Source organism: Ovis aries, chromosome 2 (genome assembly GCF_016772045.2).
Source record: "Ovis aries strain OAR_USU_Benz2616 breed Rambouillet chromosome 2, ARS-UI_Ramb_v3.0, whole genome shotgun sequence".
Taxonomy (NCBI): domain Eukaryota; kingdom Metazoa; phylum Chordata; class Mammalia; order Artiodactyla; family Bovidae; genus Ovis; species Ovis aries.
In genome coordinates, this window is record NC_056055.1 from 986,244 (window position 1) to 1,004,318 (window position 18,075).

At 52.1% G+C, this 18,075-nt stretch overlaps 1 protein-coding gene across 20 annotated transcripts in view; it reads right to left on the reverse strand.

The window, feature by feature from the left end:
* MYT1L (myelin transcription factor 1 like) overlaps positions 1-18,075 on the reverse strand; it is a 403,728-nt gene that overhangs the window by 90,743 nt on the left and 294,910 nt on the right. For 16 of the 20 annotated variants that reach the window (XM_060410777.1, XM_042242758.2, XM_060410779.1 and 13 more), the window contains 2 exons: positions 4,886-5,866; positions 26-160 (listed from right to left, as the gene is read on the reverse strand). In XM_060410777.1, the coding sequence (XP_060266760.1) occupies positions 26-160; positions 4,886-5,866 (1,116 nt within the window). The remainder of the gene's footprint in view (positions 1-25; positions 161-4,885; positions 5,867-18,075) is intronic. The other 4 variants (XM_027964033.2, XM_027964034.2, XM_042242760.2 and 1 more) reach the window with 1 other exon arrangement.

The following is an 18,075-nucleotide window of genomic DNA, read 5'->3' on the forward strand; positions in this document are numbered from 1 at the left end:
GGGCGCTGGGGAGACACCGACTTACTTTCTGGAGGGACCCTATCTTTGTGCGGGCATCCGGACAGACTGCGGTGATGCGGATAAAGCCCGGTTACGTGGCCCGTTCCATCGCACCCGGGGGTGGGGCACTTGCTCTCTTTCTTTTCTGCTCTCGAGGGATCTAAAAGCGATAACAGGTGTCAAGAGAATGAATTTTTTTTTCAACCAACCGAAGACAAATGTGATTATTTAACAATCTGAAGAGACCTTGATACATAAAGACATAAAGCAGGTGTCGGGGACACACTGTGACATCCTGGGTCATTCTCTGGCTTCGGGTGATTTTTTTTTTTTAACCTTAAATGGTGTAATCATGAATCATATTTTACTTTCGATGCTAAAGAAAAAAATGCTCTCCCTACCTGAGCTCTTGATTAATTGTTTCCCGTGTGTTACATGATAAGTTATTGCTCAAAGAAATCAACATAAATAATGATGAGACAGTGACCTTCTCAGAGAACAAGACATCTCCATAATCCTTCACCAACTGCTTCGTGATATCCAACCAGGAAACATAATGTCTTTTAAGCACTCTGCAGCAGAGTTTCTTACTGAATTCTCTGATTGTATACGCCATTAACTGCACGATTTTACTGGCACTGAAATGTCTTCTCTTGAAACACTGTTCTTAGGACACAAATTCAATGCTTTTCTCAGGACAGACTGAACTCTCAGAAGGCACTGCCAGCAAATGACCGAAATGGTAGGACTCCCACCTGAGAGAGGTGATGGGCAATCAGAGATGTTTCAGAAGCTGCTGGAGCAGTAATTTGTTTTGATCTCTTCGTCTGTGCTTGGAGCCAGAGGAAGGCTTGGACAGCTGTGCAAGCATGCGCCAGACTAAGAGGCGGCGCTTCTGGGCAGCCTGGGGGCGCTGTGGTGCCCGCGGGGCGGACGCCAGATGCCAGAGTGCAGTGACATCGCCAACAAAATTAACCCTAGACCAGAACTGGCCGCAGCTCGGTGACGTGCAGAAAATAACCCCAGAACCTGTTTCTACGAGGAAGCCCAGACCAGAGTCATGCCAGTGTGTGAAACGCTACTTTTGAACCAGTTTTCAAAACGAGATGCACAGGTGGACCATAGCTGGTGACTACCAGAAGTCTGCTTTAGTCTAGTAAAGCATCCAGAAAGCAGATGTCTTACTTTTGGAGGATTCATTTTATATCAAGAAAGAGGATTGGTCTAAAATTTTTGGAACTTTTATAAAATTTTTTCTTAACCATTTATGTAAACTTGAAATAGACATAGGACTCACAGGAATATATATATATATATATATATATATATATATATATATATATATATATACACACACACTTTTATGTTTGCATAAAAATCCTTCCTTTTATTGTTTAGCTAACATTTTATTCTCTTAGATGTCTCTTTCAGGCCCTGGGATCTCTTAAACCAGTGAGAGATATGTCCTAGATACAACTCCGGGAGTTGGTGATGGACAGGGAGGCCTGGTGTGCTGCAATTCATGGGGTCGCAAAGAGTCGGACACGACTGAGCGACTGAACTGAACTGAATTTCATAATACTAGAGGTATAACTGAATGGATGCAAATATAAAATAGCAAGTGCAAGTAACTGTTTCAAAGGAAAATATTATTTAAGATTATAAATTAGAGATTTAAAATGATAAACTAGATACAAATGACTTTAAAGGATAAAAACATAAGTTATAACTATTAGGAATCATTAAGTGACTCTTTTCCATGAGTTTGTACCGTTTCCTAACAAATTATACTATGTCACGACCTTGAAAGTGTTCTGAAGCTCAGCGCAGATTTGTATGAACACCGTGCGGCTCTGGCCACTGCAGGTTTGCAGATGCCACGGTGTACTCTCCTCTCGATGCCTGTGTCCTGGGGGAGGGCGGTCACTTCTGCCTTCGGCAACACCCCCACCTCCTTGCTTTCTCCCTTCTCACAACCCCAATTCATCTTGAAAACAAATCTTTGAGCAAACGCAAAACAACCAAGCAAGCAAAACAGGCCAACAATCTACCCCAAACCTTGCAACGACATCTAGGAACACTGCGTGCTAGGTCTAGCCCTTCCCTCTCTCCTTTGGAGCAGACACTTGCGGAGAAGGTGGAAAAAGTTTTGTGATGAGCTTTTGTTTTAGCTCAAGCTTTTGGAAAGTTACTCGTCTATAATTTAAATAATTTTGAAAAGATTGTGTATGGATGAGAATTGGTATGCGTGTCCTCTCCATGTTTAATAAAGCAGCAGAGAAGCTAACCATAGATTGTCGATATACACTTGGCCATGCCTGCCAGGCACCTCTGTCCCTGGGATATCCCAGGCAAGAATACTGGAGTGGGCAGACAGTCCCTTCTCAGGGGATCTTCCTGACCCAGGGACGGAACCACGTCTCTGCATTGCAAACAGATTCTTTACTGTCTGAGCCACCAGGGAAGCCCAGGAGGGCAGAAAGCTTTTCAAAAATAGGAGACCATTCCTCTCTCTCCCCATGTTGGTGTCCTTCCTTGGCTTTATTTATTTGGTTCTGCATTTAACTATGACATCTTCGAAAGAAATTTGGGAGCGACGTGGAACACACTGAGAGGAAGTGGAGGTGTTCTCTGACCAGAGGGGGCGGGTGTGGAAAACCTGGGGAGAGGCTGAAGTCTTCACGAAAGCCCAGTCCCCAACCTTGTCCCCTCTCAGGGAAAAGGGCATCTCCGTGTGGGGATCTTACTGTTTCTTTCCTTTCTGCCCTTGTTTATTGAGGGGAAACAAGTGACCTGAACTCCACTTCTTCCCCAAAACAACACATAGCAACAGTAACAAAACAAAGAGAGTGGGAATCTTCAGTAAGCTGCTGGGGTGGGAGAAACCGCAGAAGCCGGCGCAGGCGCAGGAAGCCCGGCGTGCATGAGCCCGCAAGGTGGCCTTCGCAGCCGGACTCGGGCCTGAAACGCTCTGCAGAAAGCCGTCGCGCCCATCCCTGACCCAGTCCACAGGGAAGGACACCGTTTCTTCCTAAGTGTTCCCTGTCTGCGTGCGTGTTAGACTTAACAGTCGTGTTCGACTCTGTGGCCCCGTGGCCTGTAGGCCACCGGGTTTCTCTGTCCGTGGGGTTCTCCAGGCAAGAACACAAGTGCGCTCCCAACCCAGGGATCGAACCTGCGTCCCTCATGTTGCCTGTATTAGCATGTGGGTTCTTTACCACTAGTGCCACCTGGGATTCTCAGATACCCAACTACGGATTTCTAAGAGACTGTGTTCATTATCAACACACTCGCTGCATCTCCGGGTCTTGCAACACCCAAAGCAAGCCTGACGGTCCCCTGAGCTCCAAGTCACGGTCTTTAGGAGGGGACCCTTCTTCACAAGCTGCACTTCACAGGATCTGGCCTACACCTGCCTTACTGAAACGGCCGTCAGCGCCCAAGCACCTGGCACGTGCAGGGCCCAGCAGGCCTCTGGCTGAGGTCCGTTTCCAGTGGAGCTTGGTTAAGAAAAGCCCAATGCCCCCCTGGGGGTGCATGCCCATCGAGAGGAGAATACAGACCTGTGTCCACACAGAAGAAGAAGGTTCTGATTGTGTGACGTTCCCTAGCAACTGATTTCCAAAGCAAAATCTGAACCTCATTACAAGGAAGCAATATTCAGAAGGAACAGGAGAGCACACAAGACAGAAGGCCTTTTTGGCACGACTAGGGAGGAGTTTAGGGGATCACCCATTCCATTCTCGAAGCTGCTGCTTCTCACTTGGTTCTGAAAGAGTCTTGAAACTGAAATATTCACAAGGGACTACGCGAGGTCAAATTATAATCCACTTCATACAGAAAGCGAACACGGCTGTTACTGGAAAGCCGACGTCGACTGTTCAGGCTGGAAATATACACCTACACGTATTAGGTGTAGTGACCATATGTGTACATGGCTAAATGCATGGACCCATGCAGATATGCACCCACATATCTCACAACCGGAAACCTCGCTGGAGCTCTGGCAGAGGATGGTTTTGAGTGTCTCCTGATAAAGCAAGCACCATGACTGTTTCCACGGTGGCTGGGAACAGGGAGGGGTGGGCACGCCAGAAGGACTACCGGTCTCCGATGGGGACACGCGGCTCCCGTCACTGACCAGCGACTTTAAGTGGAGTCACTGCCCCCGCCTCAGGCTAGTGGTCATTCCGCTGCTACCGTGCGGTTTCTAGCAGGGATGTTTTCCGCAGGGGAGGCTTCATCAGTAACTGGCACTGGATGCTAACTTCATAAATCAAGGACTTCCCTGGTGGCTCAGATGGTAAAGCGTTGGATTATAAGGCGGGAGGCCCGGGTTCAAACTCTGGGTAGGGGAGATCTCCTGGAGAAGGCAATGGCACCCCACTCCAGTACTCTTGCCTGGAAAATCCCATGGATGGAGGAGCCTGGTAGGCTACAGTCCATGGGGTCGCAAAGAGTTGGACACGACTGAGCTACTTCACTTTCACAAATCATGACGCCACCTACTCAATGCAATTTGAAATGCACGCTTCACTCCCCTTGGCTAACTGTCACGTAAACCCTCGCCACTCCCCACAGCCTGTGGCTCGCCTGCGAGAAAACAGGCTCACCCTAACATTCTCTATCACGTGATGGGCGTGCGCTCTCACCCTGGATCTCCAAGACATGCGTCTTCCCCTGATATATCATGTTATTAAGCTGCTTTGTGCATTTTTCAGACAGATATCTTATTTGCCCTTTGGAGACGTAACTGTGAGGCCTAATTCTGGAATCCTGCGAGAGCATGCATGGTGATTGCCTCCTTGAGCGGCAGCCTACGCCCGACAGCTTTCGCCCTAGCTCCCGCTTCCACGAGGCCACTTACGTGAGGTAGAAATATTACCTTTACCATAGCATGGCTTTTTGACATGGCTGTCAGCGGACTTGGGCTTCCTCTCCTCCCCAGGGAGCGGCCGCGGGGACTGGTCCTCGAAGGACCGCAGACTGTCCCTGCGGCCCGCCTCCAGCGCCATCCTCTCCCTCATGGCCTTGGCCCTCTCGGTCTCCAGGGCGATGGCTTTCTCCAGGAGGGTCAGGTTGCCCTTGGTCATGTCGAACACCTCCTCCGACCGGTCGGAGGTCACGGAGGCGGCGTCGTCGTCGCGCTCGCGGTACCCGCCGTCCTCCTTGGCGCAGCTGGAGAACGTTCTGGGCCGGGGGCTCAGCTGCTCCTCCAGCCGCATCAGGTTCATCATGTCGGAGTAGCTGCGGTCCGGCGTCCGGCCCGGGAAGTCGTCCTCCGGGCGGCCGTGCGCGCGCGGGCCGGCGCCGGGCGGGGGCGGCCGCTCCGGGGGGCTGCCCTCGCTCAGCTTGCGCGCCAGGTCGAAGCACTGGTTGCGGAGGCACTCCAGGCTGCTCAGGCACACCTCCTCGTCGCTCTCCTCCACCAGCTTGTCCGCCAGCCCGTTGTTGGCCGGCTTGCCCAGCATCCCGTAGCTCAAGGTCCGGCCGTCGGGCGGCGCCAGCGCGTCCGCGTAGGCGCGGTCGCCCGGGTGGTCCCCCAGCACGGCGCCGTGGCCCTGGGCCAGCAGCTTCAGGGAGTCCACCGTCTCCCTGACCACGTCGCTGTCGAGGTCCAGGCTGAGCTCGCCCTTGCGGCCGGGGGCCTCCGTCTTGTCGCCGTCGTCCTCCAGGCTGTGCGACGTGCTGCTGTTCATCTCGGACTCGGTGCGCGCGCGGTACGCCGCGTCCTCCGCGATCTTGCCGAGGTTCAGCAGCGACTTGGCCACCAGCTCGTCGTAGTTGTCGTACTCGTCGTTGTTGTTGTCGTCCTTGTCCGCGTCCTGCAGCGCGCGCGCGCCGTGGCAGCCCAGCTGGTGGTCTTCTGCAGAGAGAGCAGACAGGACACACGAGAGAACAAGAGGGGAGAGCGGCTAGAACGCGGGGCTGCAACAGCGCGGAAGGCAAGCTCGGGGCGCGGCCTCGGGGGCCTGGAGTCCCCCTGCAGGTCCGCAGGCGGAAGGGACGTTGAAAGGGGCGTGTGCTCAGGGCACCGGGCGCTGGGTACACCTGCTACAGACTAGGAGCTCCCGGAACTGACAGACAAGCCGCTGGATAGGGTAAACACAGTCTTGTTGCTGTTTAGTTGCTAAGTCCTGGCTGACTCTCTGCAACCCCATGGACTGCAGCCCGCCAGGCTCCTCTGTCCACGAGATTCTCCAGGCAAGAACACTGAGTGGGCTGCCACTTCCTCCTCGGGGGATCCTCCCGACCCCGGGATCGAGTTCCCATCTCCTGCACTGGCGGGTGGGTTCTTTACCACTGAGCCACCTGGGAAGCCTAAATATAATTTTAAAGTATTACTTTTTCATCACTTCCAAATTTTAAGCATTGCTTCTAAAATTGGATTTCTCTACTTACTGCCTGACCGCGTGCATAATAATGACATCCATGGTACGACTAGGCTTTCTAAGAGTTTGTGAACTTGTCGTCACCTTGTAAGCAGATGTTCACAGCAATTGCTTTTAAATTGCTTTCACAGAGCTGCTTGGGCAGCACAGAAGAAAGCCCAAGGTTCTGGTGGGTCCTGCCGGGATGCCGACATCCCAACATTGGTGGGTTCTGCGCCAACACCGACCCTGGGCAGTCAGTACCAAGAGCACATACTGGGGCTGAGAGTGGCTTTAGATTTTCTACCTTAGAGCCAGTTTATCAAGATACACTGTGAAGCAACAAGCCCCAGCTAAACTTAGAAGGAACTCTGCTTCACTGTATCTCAGCGGGCTGGAGAGGGTGGACGGGGAGAAGTACGCAGCAGCCAGACGCCCATTAAATGCAGGAGTGCGGTGAGTTGGCGCCAATGACACACCACCCAGCGCCTGCTGCGGTTGCCCTGCGCCGCGGCAAGCCCGGGGAGAGCTGGCAGAGACACCATGCCCGTGCACCGTGTGGGCTGGCGCATAGAACGTGTGGGTAAATGTCATGGCCACACTCAAAAGAACTCGGGAATACTCATTTTAAAAGGACCATGTTAAAAATTACACTCACCCCTGTATTTGATGGTGTCACCACTCGATGGACCTGAGTGTGAGCAAGCTCTGGGAGTTGGTGATGGACAGGGAAGCCTGGTGTGCTGCAGTCCATGGGGTCGCAAAGAGTCGGACACGACTGAGTGACTGAACTGAACTGAACCCCTGTATTTCATCTGAAACATATTCTAACTCTAAAGGGATATTTATAGAGTATGCATCGTTTCCCCTCATGCTATGCGATCACTACCACACATATTGCAAATTATAGATAATACTAAATGGATTTGCAAATGGATTCCCCCGCCCATTTCAGGTTGGATTTGGTTAACTGCCTGCCATTTTCAAATATACTCCTTGCATCTATGATTAAACAAACCAGAGTAAGAAGAATGTTAAAAGTGTATTAGTGAGGAAATGAGGCGTATTGATTGGTAGAATATCCTGGGTGATTCAGAGCTGAGTCAGGGGGCCCAAGTGTTTTCTTTATGGATTCTGTGCTGTCTCCTTAGAAAAGGTTTTTGTTGGTGAATGGGGTCGGACATCAACACATTAGTAACAGGAAACAACATCCTTGCTGGCCCACACGTGGAACCAACACATTTTTGAAATTTAACATCTCTCTAAACATCAGCAAATCAAATTTCTCACATATTAGTCAGAGAGTATCATTAATTGCATGAAATAAATGTTGTCACTGCTTTGGATAATTTCTGGGAGTCGATAGCCTGAGAAGGAGCATACATGTTTTCCCAAAGAGCAGCAAAAGGAAAACAAAACCAGTGAACACATCAGAAATACCGAGGACGCGTTCACCTAAGAGTATATCACTCACAGCCAGGGGGAGGCGCTCAAAACCACAAGGCCACCCTCTGTGTCCTCGAGGCTGCTGGACCCCAGCCGTGAGCAAGGGGATGGCAAGAGAGACGGCTCCAGCCGCGGAAGATCCTCGTGGGTAACGGACTTTCTCAAGTTATCAGTATTTAACTCTTTAAAAACGCATGTGAGACAAAGGCAAGCCCTAATAATGTGGATGGATGGAGGGGGTCCGTCAGGAACCTGCCAACAAGCAGGTTTGAAGCTTCAGCCTCCAGAATTCAAAATCATTCACAGTGAGCTTCTGGACTTCCCTCTCTGATTTTGTGCTTTCGGGCAGTTTACCCTTCTAGTTGTGTTTTTGCTGAGGCTCATGATAACAAGGACCACACGTGGAAGTGGGCAGTGGGAAACAGTCCAGAAGTCTCTGGGCCAGCTAGGCCTTACCAACGTGGTCCTGATAGTCCACAAACTGAATTTCCAATCCAAAGAGATTCAGGAGTCAGTGGGGGCAGTTCTTCGTGTGATGAATGCTCCAGGAAACGGGGAGAGTGTGTTTGCGATGAGAAAAGATGCTTTACCAGAAAAGTATTTTAAAGTTCAGGTCCACATTCTAAACAAAAGAGCACGGCCACTCAGAGGTTTAAGGAGAAGGCCCCGCATCTCTGTGGCCTTTCTACCCGGCTGGAGTCTCTTCTCTAGCAGAGCTGCTGTGGTAACTCACGGGGAGGACACGTGCAGGGGGCAGCCTTGGGCTCGCCTTTGGGAGGGGCTCCCAGCATGTCCACGCCTCTGGAGACTGGAGGAGGGCGGATCCAGCCACTCCCGGGGAGGGCCCTGCGCCCAGGAAGCACAGGTGGCTCAGGAGCTCAGCCCATGGGGTCTCCACAGCGTTTCCTCACCGAGTGCACCGGGATTTTTGTTGGGATTCTATGCATCTTTTGGATCCCAGTGTGAGCTTTGTGAAATGTTGTAGATCTGAACTTTATCTTTTGAGTCAGATTGTTATAAACTATTTATGCTCAAAGCTACAACTAGAAAACAGCAACAAAAAATTCTCTAAAAACTGGAGCCATGTAGGAAAATTTTTCTTCTCCATCCTCATAACCAGAATTTGATGTGGTTAGAACTTTGTGCAGACTTCAGTGAGAATTTTGTCTCCAAAGGTTAGTCTGAGACCCACCCTTTGATTCTTTCAGTGTCTAGAATCAAAAGGTTGGTTGCTGTTGTTCTTTCCAGACATTAAAATCTCTCAAGTAGACAACAGATTAAAACGACGTAGAACAGGAAGAAGAGACACTCCACAGCAGAAATTCTCTAGTCCGCCAGGTCACAGGAGATGTGGTCTAAGAGCCCGCCCTCCATGGGCTGCAAATCACAAAAGCCCACAGTTTCCTCCGGCCCTTCATGCAGGAAAGGTCACTCCTGGGTGTTCCCCTTCCTCTGCTGGTGAGAAGGGTGGAGGCTGGGAAGAGCGGGCCACATGGACCAGAGGCCCACTGACCTCACTGAGGCCCCCCCTAGCTTCCCTACTGTACTGAGCACCCAGGGGGAGCCCAGGACTTCATGCGGCAGGGTGGACACTGAGGTCTCCTTTGCAGAGTGGAAGGCCCCTCTCCTGGGTATCCTGGGTTCCTTAGCTCAAATTCTGAGAGCTCGGGATGGGCTCTCGACGGGCAGAGCAATGAATCGGCCCCTGAGAGCTGGCCCAGGGCCCCCTCGGCCTCTCCCCCAGAAGCCACTGCTTCTTATTTTCTCCTTGGATGCAGACGTACAATTCCTTTCTTCTTCTTCCTCCAAACAACAGGCATTTCTGCACCAGCACCGGCCCTGTGCAATCCCAGAGCGTCCAGTGCTGGCTAAACATGTACGAGCACAGGTCAGACCTGCCCCAGGGCGCCAGGCACAGCGCTGCACCTACAGACTGCAGCGACCCCAAGCGTGGACCTGGAGAGTTGCCTGTTGTTTTAAAAAAGACATTATTATTGATGTAAAAACTATTTCAAAAGTCTTTATTGGCCGCATTATCGTATTGTTTTCTGTTTTGGGTTTTTGGCCATGAGGCATGTGGGTGGGATTTTAGCTCCCCAACCAGAGATGGAGCCCACACCGCCTGCACTGGACCTGGAAGTCTTAACCAGCGGACCGCCAAGGGAAGGCTGATGCCCAGGTTACGGTAATGAAATACTCAGCATCTCTTAACCAGCGGATGGCCAGGGAAGGCTGATGCCCGGGTTACGGTAATGAAATACTCGGCATCTCTCTTAAAAGCTGTTTAAGATGGATGGTTGCTATCTGGCACAAGACTCCCCTGCTGGTTGTGAGAAGCCTTCAGGGCTCCCCGAGCCGGTCTTCTGGTCGAGGCTGCACGCCAGCCAGTCCCCTGCCGACTGTGAGAGCATTCAGGGCTCCCCGGGCCTGCTTTCTGGTTGGGGCCACATGCCAGCCTGTGAGAAGCCTTTAGGGCTCCCTGGGCCGGTCTTCTGGTCGAGGCTGCACGCCAGCCGGTCAGTCTCCCTCACTGTGTGCACCCGAGGCTCCCCGACGCCCAGAGACCAGTTCACAGGCTCCTCAGGGGCACCGCGGTCCCCGCCGAGGCCTGGACAGGTGAGTGCTCCTTCTGCAGGTGCTCTACTGGGGGGCAGCCCCCCACACCTGGGGCCTTGCTCTCACGGGGCATTGTCCCCTCGTCTCCTGCCCACCGCAGTGAAGTTGCTGGGATGCAGGCAAAGCTCAGAGGTAGGAGGGCCAGACGGGCCCCCCGCCGGGACGACCCCCTGCAGATCGGGAAGGACAGACAGTTCCCCTAAGGAGCGTCCTTCGCCATCAGCACTGCCCCTGGTCCTGGGCCGTCTGTCCCTGCTCTCACGTCGGACAGCAGTTTCTCTGTCCTCACCGGAGCTCATCACGGCGGAGATGATCTGGGTGAATTATGTGTAATCACCGGAAATACACGTGCAGCCCTCCCTTCGGAGCTCTGCGTGGCCGCTCCCACTGCCGTTTCGCTGCGGTCTCCTCTCTGCACCTGTCTGCTTGCCAGAGGCTCGACTTGCTTCTCCCAGAAGGAGCGGTTCGCGGGGCCAGACTCGCTCCTGCTGTGTGTCTGCTGCGGAGGCTCCATCCCTGCAGTGGACACATGCTTCTCCACGTCCCGCTGTCCCGGGCTCAGCAGGGCGCACCCCAGGCACTGGGTCCCTGGTGAACACGCCGGGCTCCCCCCGAGCCCTGGGCTTCTGCACGTTCACCATGTCGGCTCCTGACCTTGCCGGAAGCCTTCCTTGGCGCGAGACGAACCCCACGAGACAGACCCGCATGGCCTGTCCCCATCGTCCCCGTCGTGGGGGGCCAGAGTGACCTCAGGGCGCAGACGGGGGTGGAAAGGGGTGGCACTGGATGGGGGCTGGGGTGCAGGTGTGGGGGCGCCTCCGTCTGTTGGTTCCTCGGGTCAAGTATTGCTTTTCCAGATGGCTTCCTCCAGCTTCAAAAAGGTCAGAGAGGATACCGCAGGGCACCTCTGTGCCCCGTCCCCAGCCGAGGTCCCAAGTGTCCCAGATCTGATGGGCCTGGTTGACCCAGACAGAGCACGGCCGTGTCTTCCCTCCACTGCTGCTCACTGAGCCGCGTTTGGGGCAGATGGGTGACCCCAGGAGAGGGATGGGCAACAGGGATATCGCGGCGTCGGCGCCGGAAGAGAAGCAAACGAAGTCGACATGAAGTCTGCGGTTCGGTGGTGACCCTGAGGGACAGGAGACCCGGGCGGAGGTCACGTCAGGCGGAGTTGGCCCGGCAGGCCGGGAGCTGGCCTCGGGGCAGGGACTGGAGAATGAGGGGCGTGCACCCCAGGAGCAGGTGGCAGCGGTGGGGAGCCGGGTGGTGCAGAGCATGCTGCAAGCTTCCTTAAGTTAAATTCAAATTCAGGGTGTTTATATGTAAATAAGCACATGTGGCCAGGGGCTGCCAGGTGGCTAGTGCAGCGCCAGCCCGCGGAGCTGAGCACTGCTCCCGGCTTTGATAACCTATGTGTGCATTTAACTTACACTTGTATTTAAGCGACGTGGACTGACAGGGACTGCCCACCACCAGATCCCTGCATGGTCTGGGAACAGCTCTGGGAGGTCTGGGGTCCGGCGGCAGGCATTGGCTAGCCGGCCTGGTTTGGAGGTGACGCTCTGGTCCTGACCGCCATGTGGCCTCGACTCCCTGGGGCAGATGGAAGGGTGCCCCGAGGGCAGAAGTCCTGTCTCCAGGGGCAGCCCGCTGCCCAGGGCTGCAGCGGGGGAGGGGAGGTCGCGCCGTGTCTGCAGCTGATCCTCCCTGCGACAGCAGTGTGGTTCTCCCGGTGTCTGCAGCGTGGTCCTCCCCGCGTCTGCAGCGTGGTCCTCCCGGCGTCTGCAGTATGGTTCTCCTCGTCACCTGCCCCCGGCCACGCATCATCTCTTTCCACCCCAGTCAGACCTCACGCGTGAACAGCTGACCGATGGCGTCCAAAGAGCAGGCTAATGTTTCGTCTCTACAGCCGCTCGGAAGAGCTCCATTGTCTTATTGATTCTACATTTTGTCCATTGCCTAAGCTGGAGCATGATTTTAAAATGCCTTTCAAGCTAAATGAGATAAACTGAAGCAAAAAATAATGGTTTCACAAGGGATCCAGTTGCATACTGCTTTCCAGTGTAGCTGTGCACACTATGCTTCTTAAAGCTTTTATTCGTCAGGGATCTTAATTAGAAATGTGGGTGAATGAAGTTTCACTTATTCGCTGCTTTGAGAACGTTTCTACTTGATGACATTTTAGGTTTGTGGTTTATCTATGTTTGAGGACTGCAGAATAGAATAGTCACAACCCACCCAGACCAGAGCTGCTTTGAAATCAGTAGTTTTCAGACTGAGACAGACGAGAGTACACTAACCAACTGCATCTCTCGCTCTGTGTGTCTGTGTGTCCATGACACACGCGTATGCACACACACAGCTTGGAGACTTTCCGAATTAGCTGGTCGACCTTGAACACCCTGACCCAGTAGAACAAGACTGCTGCTGACGCTGTGAACCGCGGAGTGCAGAGGAGTCTGGAAGTTTTGGTCCTTCTGTTTCACAGACAGGTTGGATGTGGCTGTTCCTATGAGTATGATTGGGAGGAACTTGGGGGTGCAGGGACCCCCTTCTCCTCTTCAAGCATATTCCATCTGTATCAGACAGAAAAGACCTTTCAGAAACACTACCACCTTCTTTGGAACCCTAATATGAAACTCACCGGTCTTCGTCATCTGGAAGCTTCAGTTCTTGCGTTCAACTCCAGTCTCTCAGTCCTCCTTCCTGGCTCATGGCTTCGAATTCTGCCCTTTGTGAAGAACTATTATGTATGGGTTTTCAAGTACACACTCCTCTTCCACACTCTACTATGTTTTGGAGGCAAAGAATGGTGCCTGTTTAGGTTTTGGTTCCCACGGAGCCCTGTGCGCTCTGTGTGCACAGAAAACTCACCCCACGTTTTGAGCTGAGCTGCCACCAAGCTCTGAGTCTTTAAGGTGACTCAGCCTTGATGGACACGGCATGTTTGCTCGGCATCACCGCGGGCCTTGGCCTCAGGATCATAGAGGGGCTCGAGTTTGTGCCTGGGAGCCCAGTTTCTTGCAGAAACTACCTGAATCAGTTGCTGCACAGCCACTCTGGACCGCTCACCTCTCTTCAGCCTCGATCTGTATGGCACCTGCGTTAGGCTTCGCAAGCAGGCAGCAAGGTGAGCAAAGGGCTGGTATTATCATCCTGACCTCTGGACGCCAGACTGAACTCCAGCAAGAGAGACACGTGTCCAGGGTGTCAGGACGTGCCTTCACACCTTGCTCCACACCCCGCCAGGCGAGTAGGTGGGATAAAAATTAAATTAGGACAAAGAGGGCAGGAGGAGGAGGGGACAACAGTGGATGAGACGGTTGGATGGCATCACTGACTCCATGGACATGAGTTTGGGTAAACTCCGGGAGTTGGTGATGGACAGGGAGGCCTGGCATGCTGTGGTTCATGGGGTCGCAAAGAGTTGGACATGACTGAGTGACTGAACTGAACTGAAAACAAAGACAGAAGCTGGTCATCCCTCCAAGCAGACTTTAAAAACAGATTGAGTAAAGACGTGTTAGACCTACTCTCTTACGTTGACCATTTCTCACTATTATGTGAAAAGATTTTCCCCATACTTTACGCATGTTGCTGGCAACTCAAACGTACATGACTTCACTTTGTTAGCAAATTTTCTGGTTTGTATTGAAGCATCTGAAAATTCATGAAATATAAGATATAATTATATGTTCTAATTCTGTAAAATTAGCTTGAAAGGAGAAAGTTAGCTTTTATCACAGACAGATATCTAGAAATGTCTAATTCTGCCCTCACTCATTTCTAAGTGGTAGAGCCATACGCTTCGCTGTATTTGAATACTAAGCTTCCTAAAATAACATGTTCATGGATGAAGGGAGAGATTAATTTTTAAGATAGAAAGTTATCATATTCTTTCTCCCAACTGTGAGCAGTTGAGACCTTGCCTTCTAAACACATCTTGGTTTTCATGCTGATCTCAGAACGCAATGCTTTTTTCTGCTGACTGCGGGAGAAAGCTGGTGGGCTAATTCTGATGTTCACAGTCTGTCTGCGTTCCAACTCACTTCCCTCATCAGGGCCGTTTCCTGGGAAGGATGCGAGAGGGTACTTGGCTAATCAGAGCAAACTCCACGTCAAGAGGGAGGTTCAGGGGCCTCAGCGGGAGACCCTTGCTTCCTCATCTGGCCTCCTCTTCGGGAAGCTTAGGCCTGTGTGTGTGTGTGTGTGCCCAGTTGCTGAGTCGGGTCTGATTCTCTGACCCCGCAGACCGTGGCTCGCCAGGCTCCTCTGTCCATGGGATGCGCCAGGCAAGGACCCTGGAGTGGGCTGCCATTTCCTCCTCCAGGGGACCTTCTTGACCAGGGGTTGAGCCCAAGACTCATGCATGTCCCACATTGCAGGGGGATTCTTTACCATCGCCACCTGGGAAGCCCCAAGCCCAGGCCCACTGACTGCAAGCTGTCACAATGTTTTAATTTTGTGACACCTAGTACATTACCCTGCGTGAAAGAACAAAACGCCCTGGAAACCGGCAATTTTAAAAAGTGGTTTCTGTGAGGGTGGGCTTTGTCTTGAGTTCCCTTCAAAGACGGATGAGTGTCTGCCGAGCAGCTGGAGGATGCTGGGGGCTGCTTGTGGGGGCAGGCAGTGCACACAGAGCCCAGAGTCAGAACGGGATGGGCGCTGACCGCCCCCCGTGAAGGGGTCCTTGGCGGGAGAAGGGGCAAGCGCAGCACACCAGGCTCTGCTCCACACGGACCACCACCCCGGCACCCAGCTCCTTCCCCTGCCCAGAGCAGCCCGCGTATGCAGACACCCTCAGCGTGGTGACCCACACTCTCCTCCAACCACTCAGTTCCTCTCAGACGTGAACTTCCAGGCATGCATACACATCTTTGGCTGATTCATACACAGAACATGAAGCGAGGAAATCTCTAGAAAAGGAAGGTGTTTGCAATTTCACTTCATTTGACCCAATTGGGCAAATCAACTGTTCTCAAAGTTGAATTGTCAAGACAGCCCCAAGATTCAAGTAAAGGGTAAGCAAAGAAAGGACTTTGCATATTTATAAATGTATTTTAGAAACAAAATATATTAAGAAATTAAGTGTTAAATATGGCAGTGGACGTGAGGGTCTTCTCTAGTCTGGACAGCACATTCCTACATTCTTCCCGATGGAATTTCCTTTCCTGTCAGCAGGCAGATACAATATATACTCCAGAGGAGACAGAGATGCAAATACTTATTCTATACACACATCTATGTGTGTGTCTATTATTTAAAGATGCGTTCTTTTTAGTGGGCTGTACTATGAAAATAGACCATGACTTACCCGGCATTAAATAACCATTGAATCTGTATGTCTCAAATCACGAGATTCGGAAAAGGTACTAACCATACCATGCACAAAATCTGCTCTCATAATCTACAACCCCTGGATAGTCATTTTCTTAACTTTAGGATAACAAGGGAACTTTAATCTGATAATTGCAGACTTAAGCCACCACATGCATTTTGAAAATAAAATTCTTCATGCAAAAGTCCAGCCTGTGACAGGTCGACTGGACAAAATATAATTTTGGTTAATTAGTTATGAATCTAACGTAATCCAAAATGAATTACTCAGATAGCCTTTCCTGTTGAAACAGGCAAAACGCGATATAAAGAACCTGAGTTCTGGAGAAAGAGGACCAACCAAGAGTCTAAGCACACACCTGTCTCTTACCGAAAACAGTCCTGTCTTTCTGAGCCTCGGTGTCTATCTCATTAGCATCCTGACAGGGAAGCAGCGTCTACCCAGCCTGCCCTTCTTGCACAATCCCCGTGAAGCTCAAGCACCGCGCTCACGTCACTATGCTGACTGGAAGCGCACATTATTAGCAATATTTTGGTTCCTGTGTGACTACACTGCCGGAGGAGCCTCAGCATTCAAGCAAACACCTCATTTGCAAGTTATAACGGTTCTTCTGTGATCAGTGGGTGCCTATCTGAAAATTTGGTGGCTTCTATACATTTGTTTTCTCTATAACGAAACCTCTCAGTAAACTCCACACTTCAATTGATAGTAGAGGTGGGGAAAGAAAACAGCATCCTTTTGGTAGAAATAACCTGAGGTTTTATATCCCCTGGTGAGGCTGAGGGCAGCTCAGCTTCATCCCTGCAGTTCCCGAGCAGCCCGGGTCCCCTCTGGCGGGGACGCTCGGCGTGCGGATGGGCCTCCTGAGCAGCCCCACAGTGCCCCCCCAGGCCTCCCGGCCCTGCACGCTGCCTGCCCTGCCTCCTCCTCCGTTAACCACTGGTCACTGTCTGCGCTGTTGGCTCAGAAAGAGGCTCAGGCCCCCCTCGGAGAATGACGGTCACCAAGAGTGCCCCCCAGGACAGGCAGCAGCACCTTCGAGACGCTGACCCAGCGCTCCGGTCACCAGACACAAGAGGCGCTCTCCCCAGGTTTCCAGAAACGCCCAGTCTCTGCCAATACGTGGAGGGGAGGAAGGCGCGCTCTGTGGGGGTGTCCTGCAGCCACTCTGAGCTTCCCACGTTACAGACGCGGCCGTGGGGGCAGAACTCACACTGGCTGGTGGTGATCCCGGCAGCAAACTGAGCTATCAGGCAAGCAAAGCGCAGGCGGGGAGGACGGAAAAACAGGAGCAGGCGGGCACACGCCTTTCGAAGCCTGCCTGTCCTAAGTGGCCACAGCTAGGAGTCTGACCGTGTGGAAGACATGGTTCATCAACCCAGCTATGTCTCCTGGGGTCTAACCTTCCTGGAAATGCCTGGCCCTGGGGTTAGGGAACTCCTGCTGCTCAGCCCACTTGGTAGGTATTCATGGGGGTGGCCGGGGTCTTGGAATGCATGTTCACGGGCTCCTGCAGTGGAGACTTCTCTCCAGAACAGAGAAGCTCTGTGGAACGTTCTCCAGGAACCAGGCCTCGGAAGTGGGCTCTTCTTAGGAGGGATGCGTTTGTCTGACTTAGAAATCAGGCGAGCTTGTGACGCCCCCAGCCCAGAGCTTAGTGTAAATCAGAACCTCGGTGCCGGGTCCGTCACACGGGCCATCTTTGAGCTAACGACTCTTTGGGATGTAGGATTTGATGAGAGCCTGTCCAAGAGGGAGTAACTGACTACACTTTACTGTCAAACTATTTGGTCAAACTGACATACTCGTCCTATAACAGAAGAGGCAGCCCAGTATGGGCTGAGTGAGCCACAGTATGGGCAGCCTGGCTGAACCTCTCATTAGCCGCTCTAGTTGATTCAAGTTCACGTAATCAATGATTCTAATTGGGGCTCAGCTGGGGAATCCAGAGCTGAGCATGAATTCTGACACCAGGAGCCGGCAGGCAATCATTTATCCTTCTGCTTGGCCTTTTCTTTCTGGAACCAACTTCCTTCCATGCCTCTGACATGGACTCGATGTTTGCAGAACACTGACTGGGTGCTGGGTGCCAGGTGGTGGCACGTGGTCAGATGTTATAATCATGCAGCTGTTTCATGAACCCTTTTCTACGCCCACTTACTTGACTTTTCCCAGAAAACTCTAGCTTTGCTTTCTCACTTTTTAAAGCAATTCTAAGCGTTCAAGTCCGAGCAAACAAACCCAATACAGTCACAAGCTGAAGCCTATTGTTTCAATAAGGCTCTGTTCACTTCTGTGAAA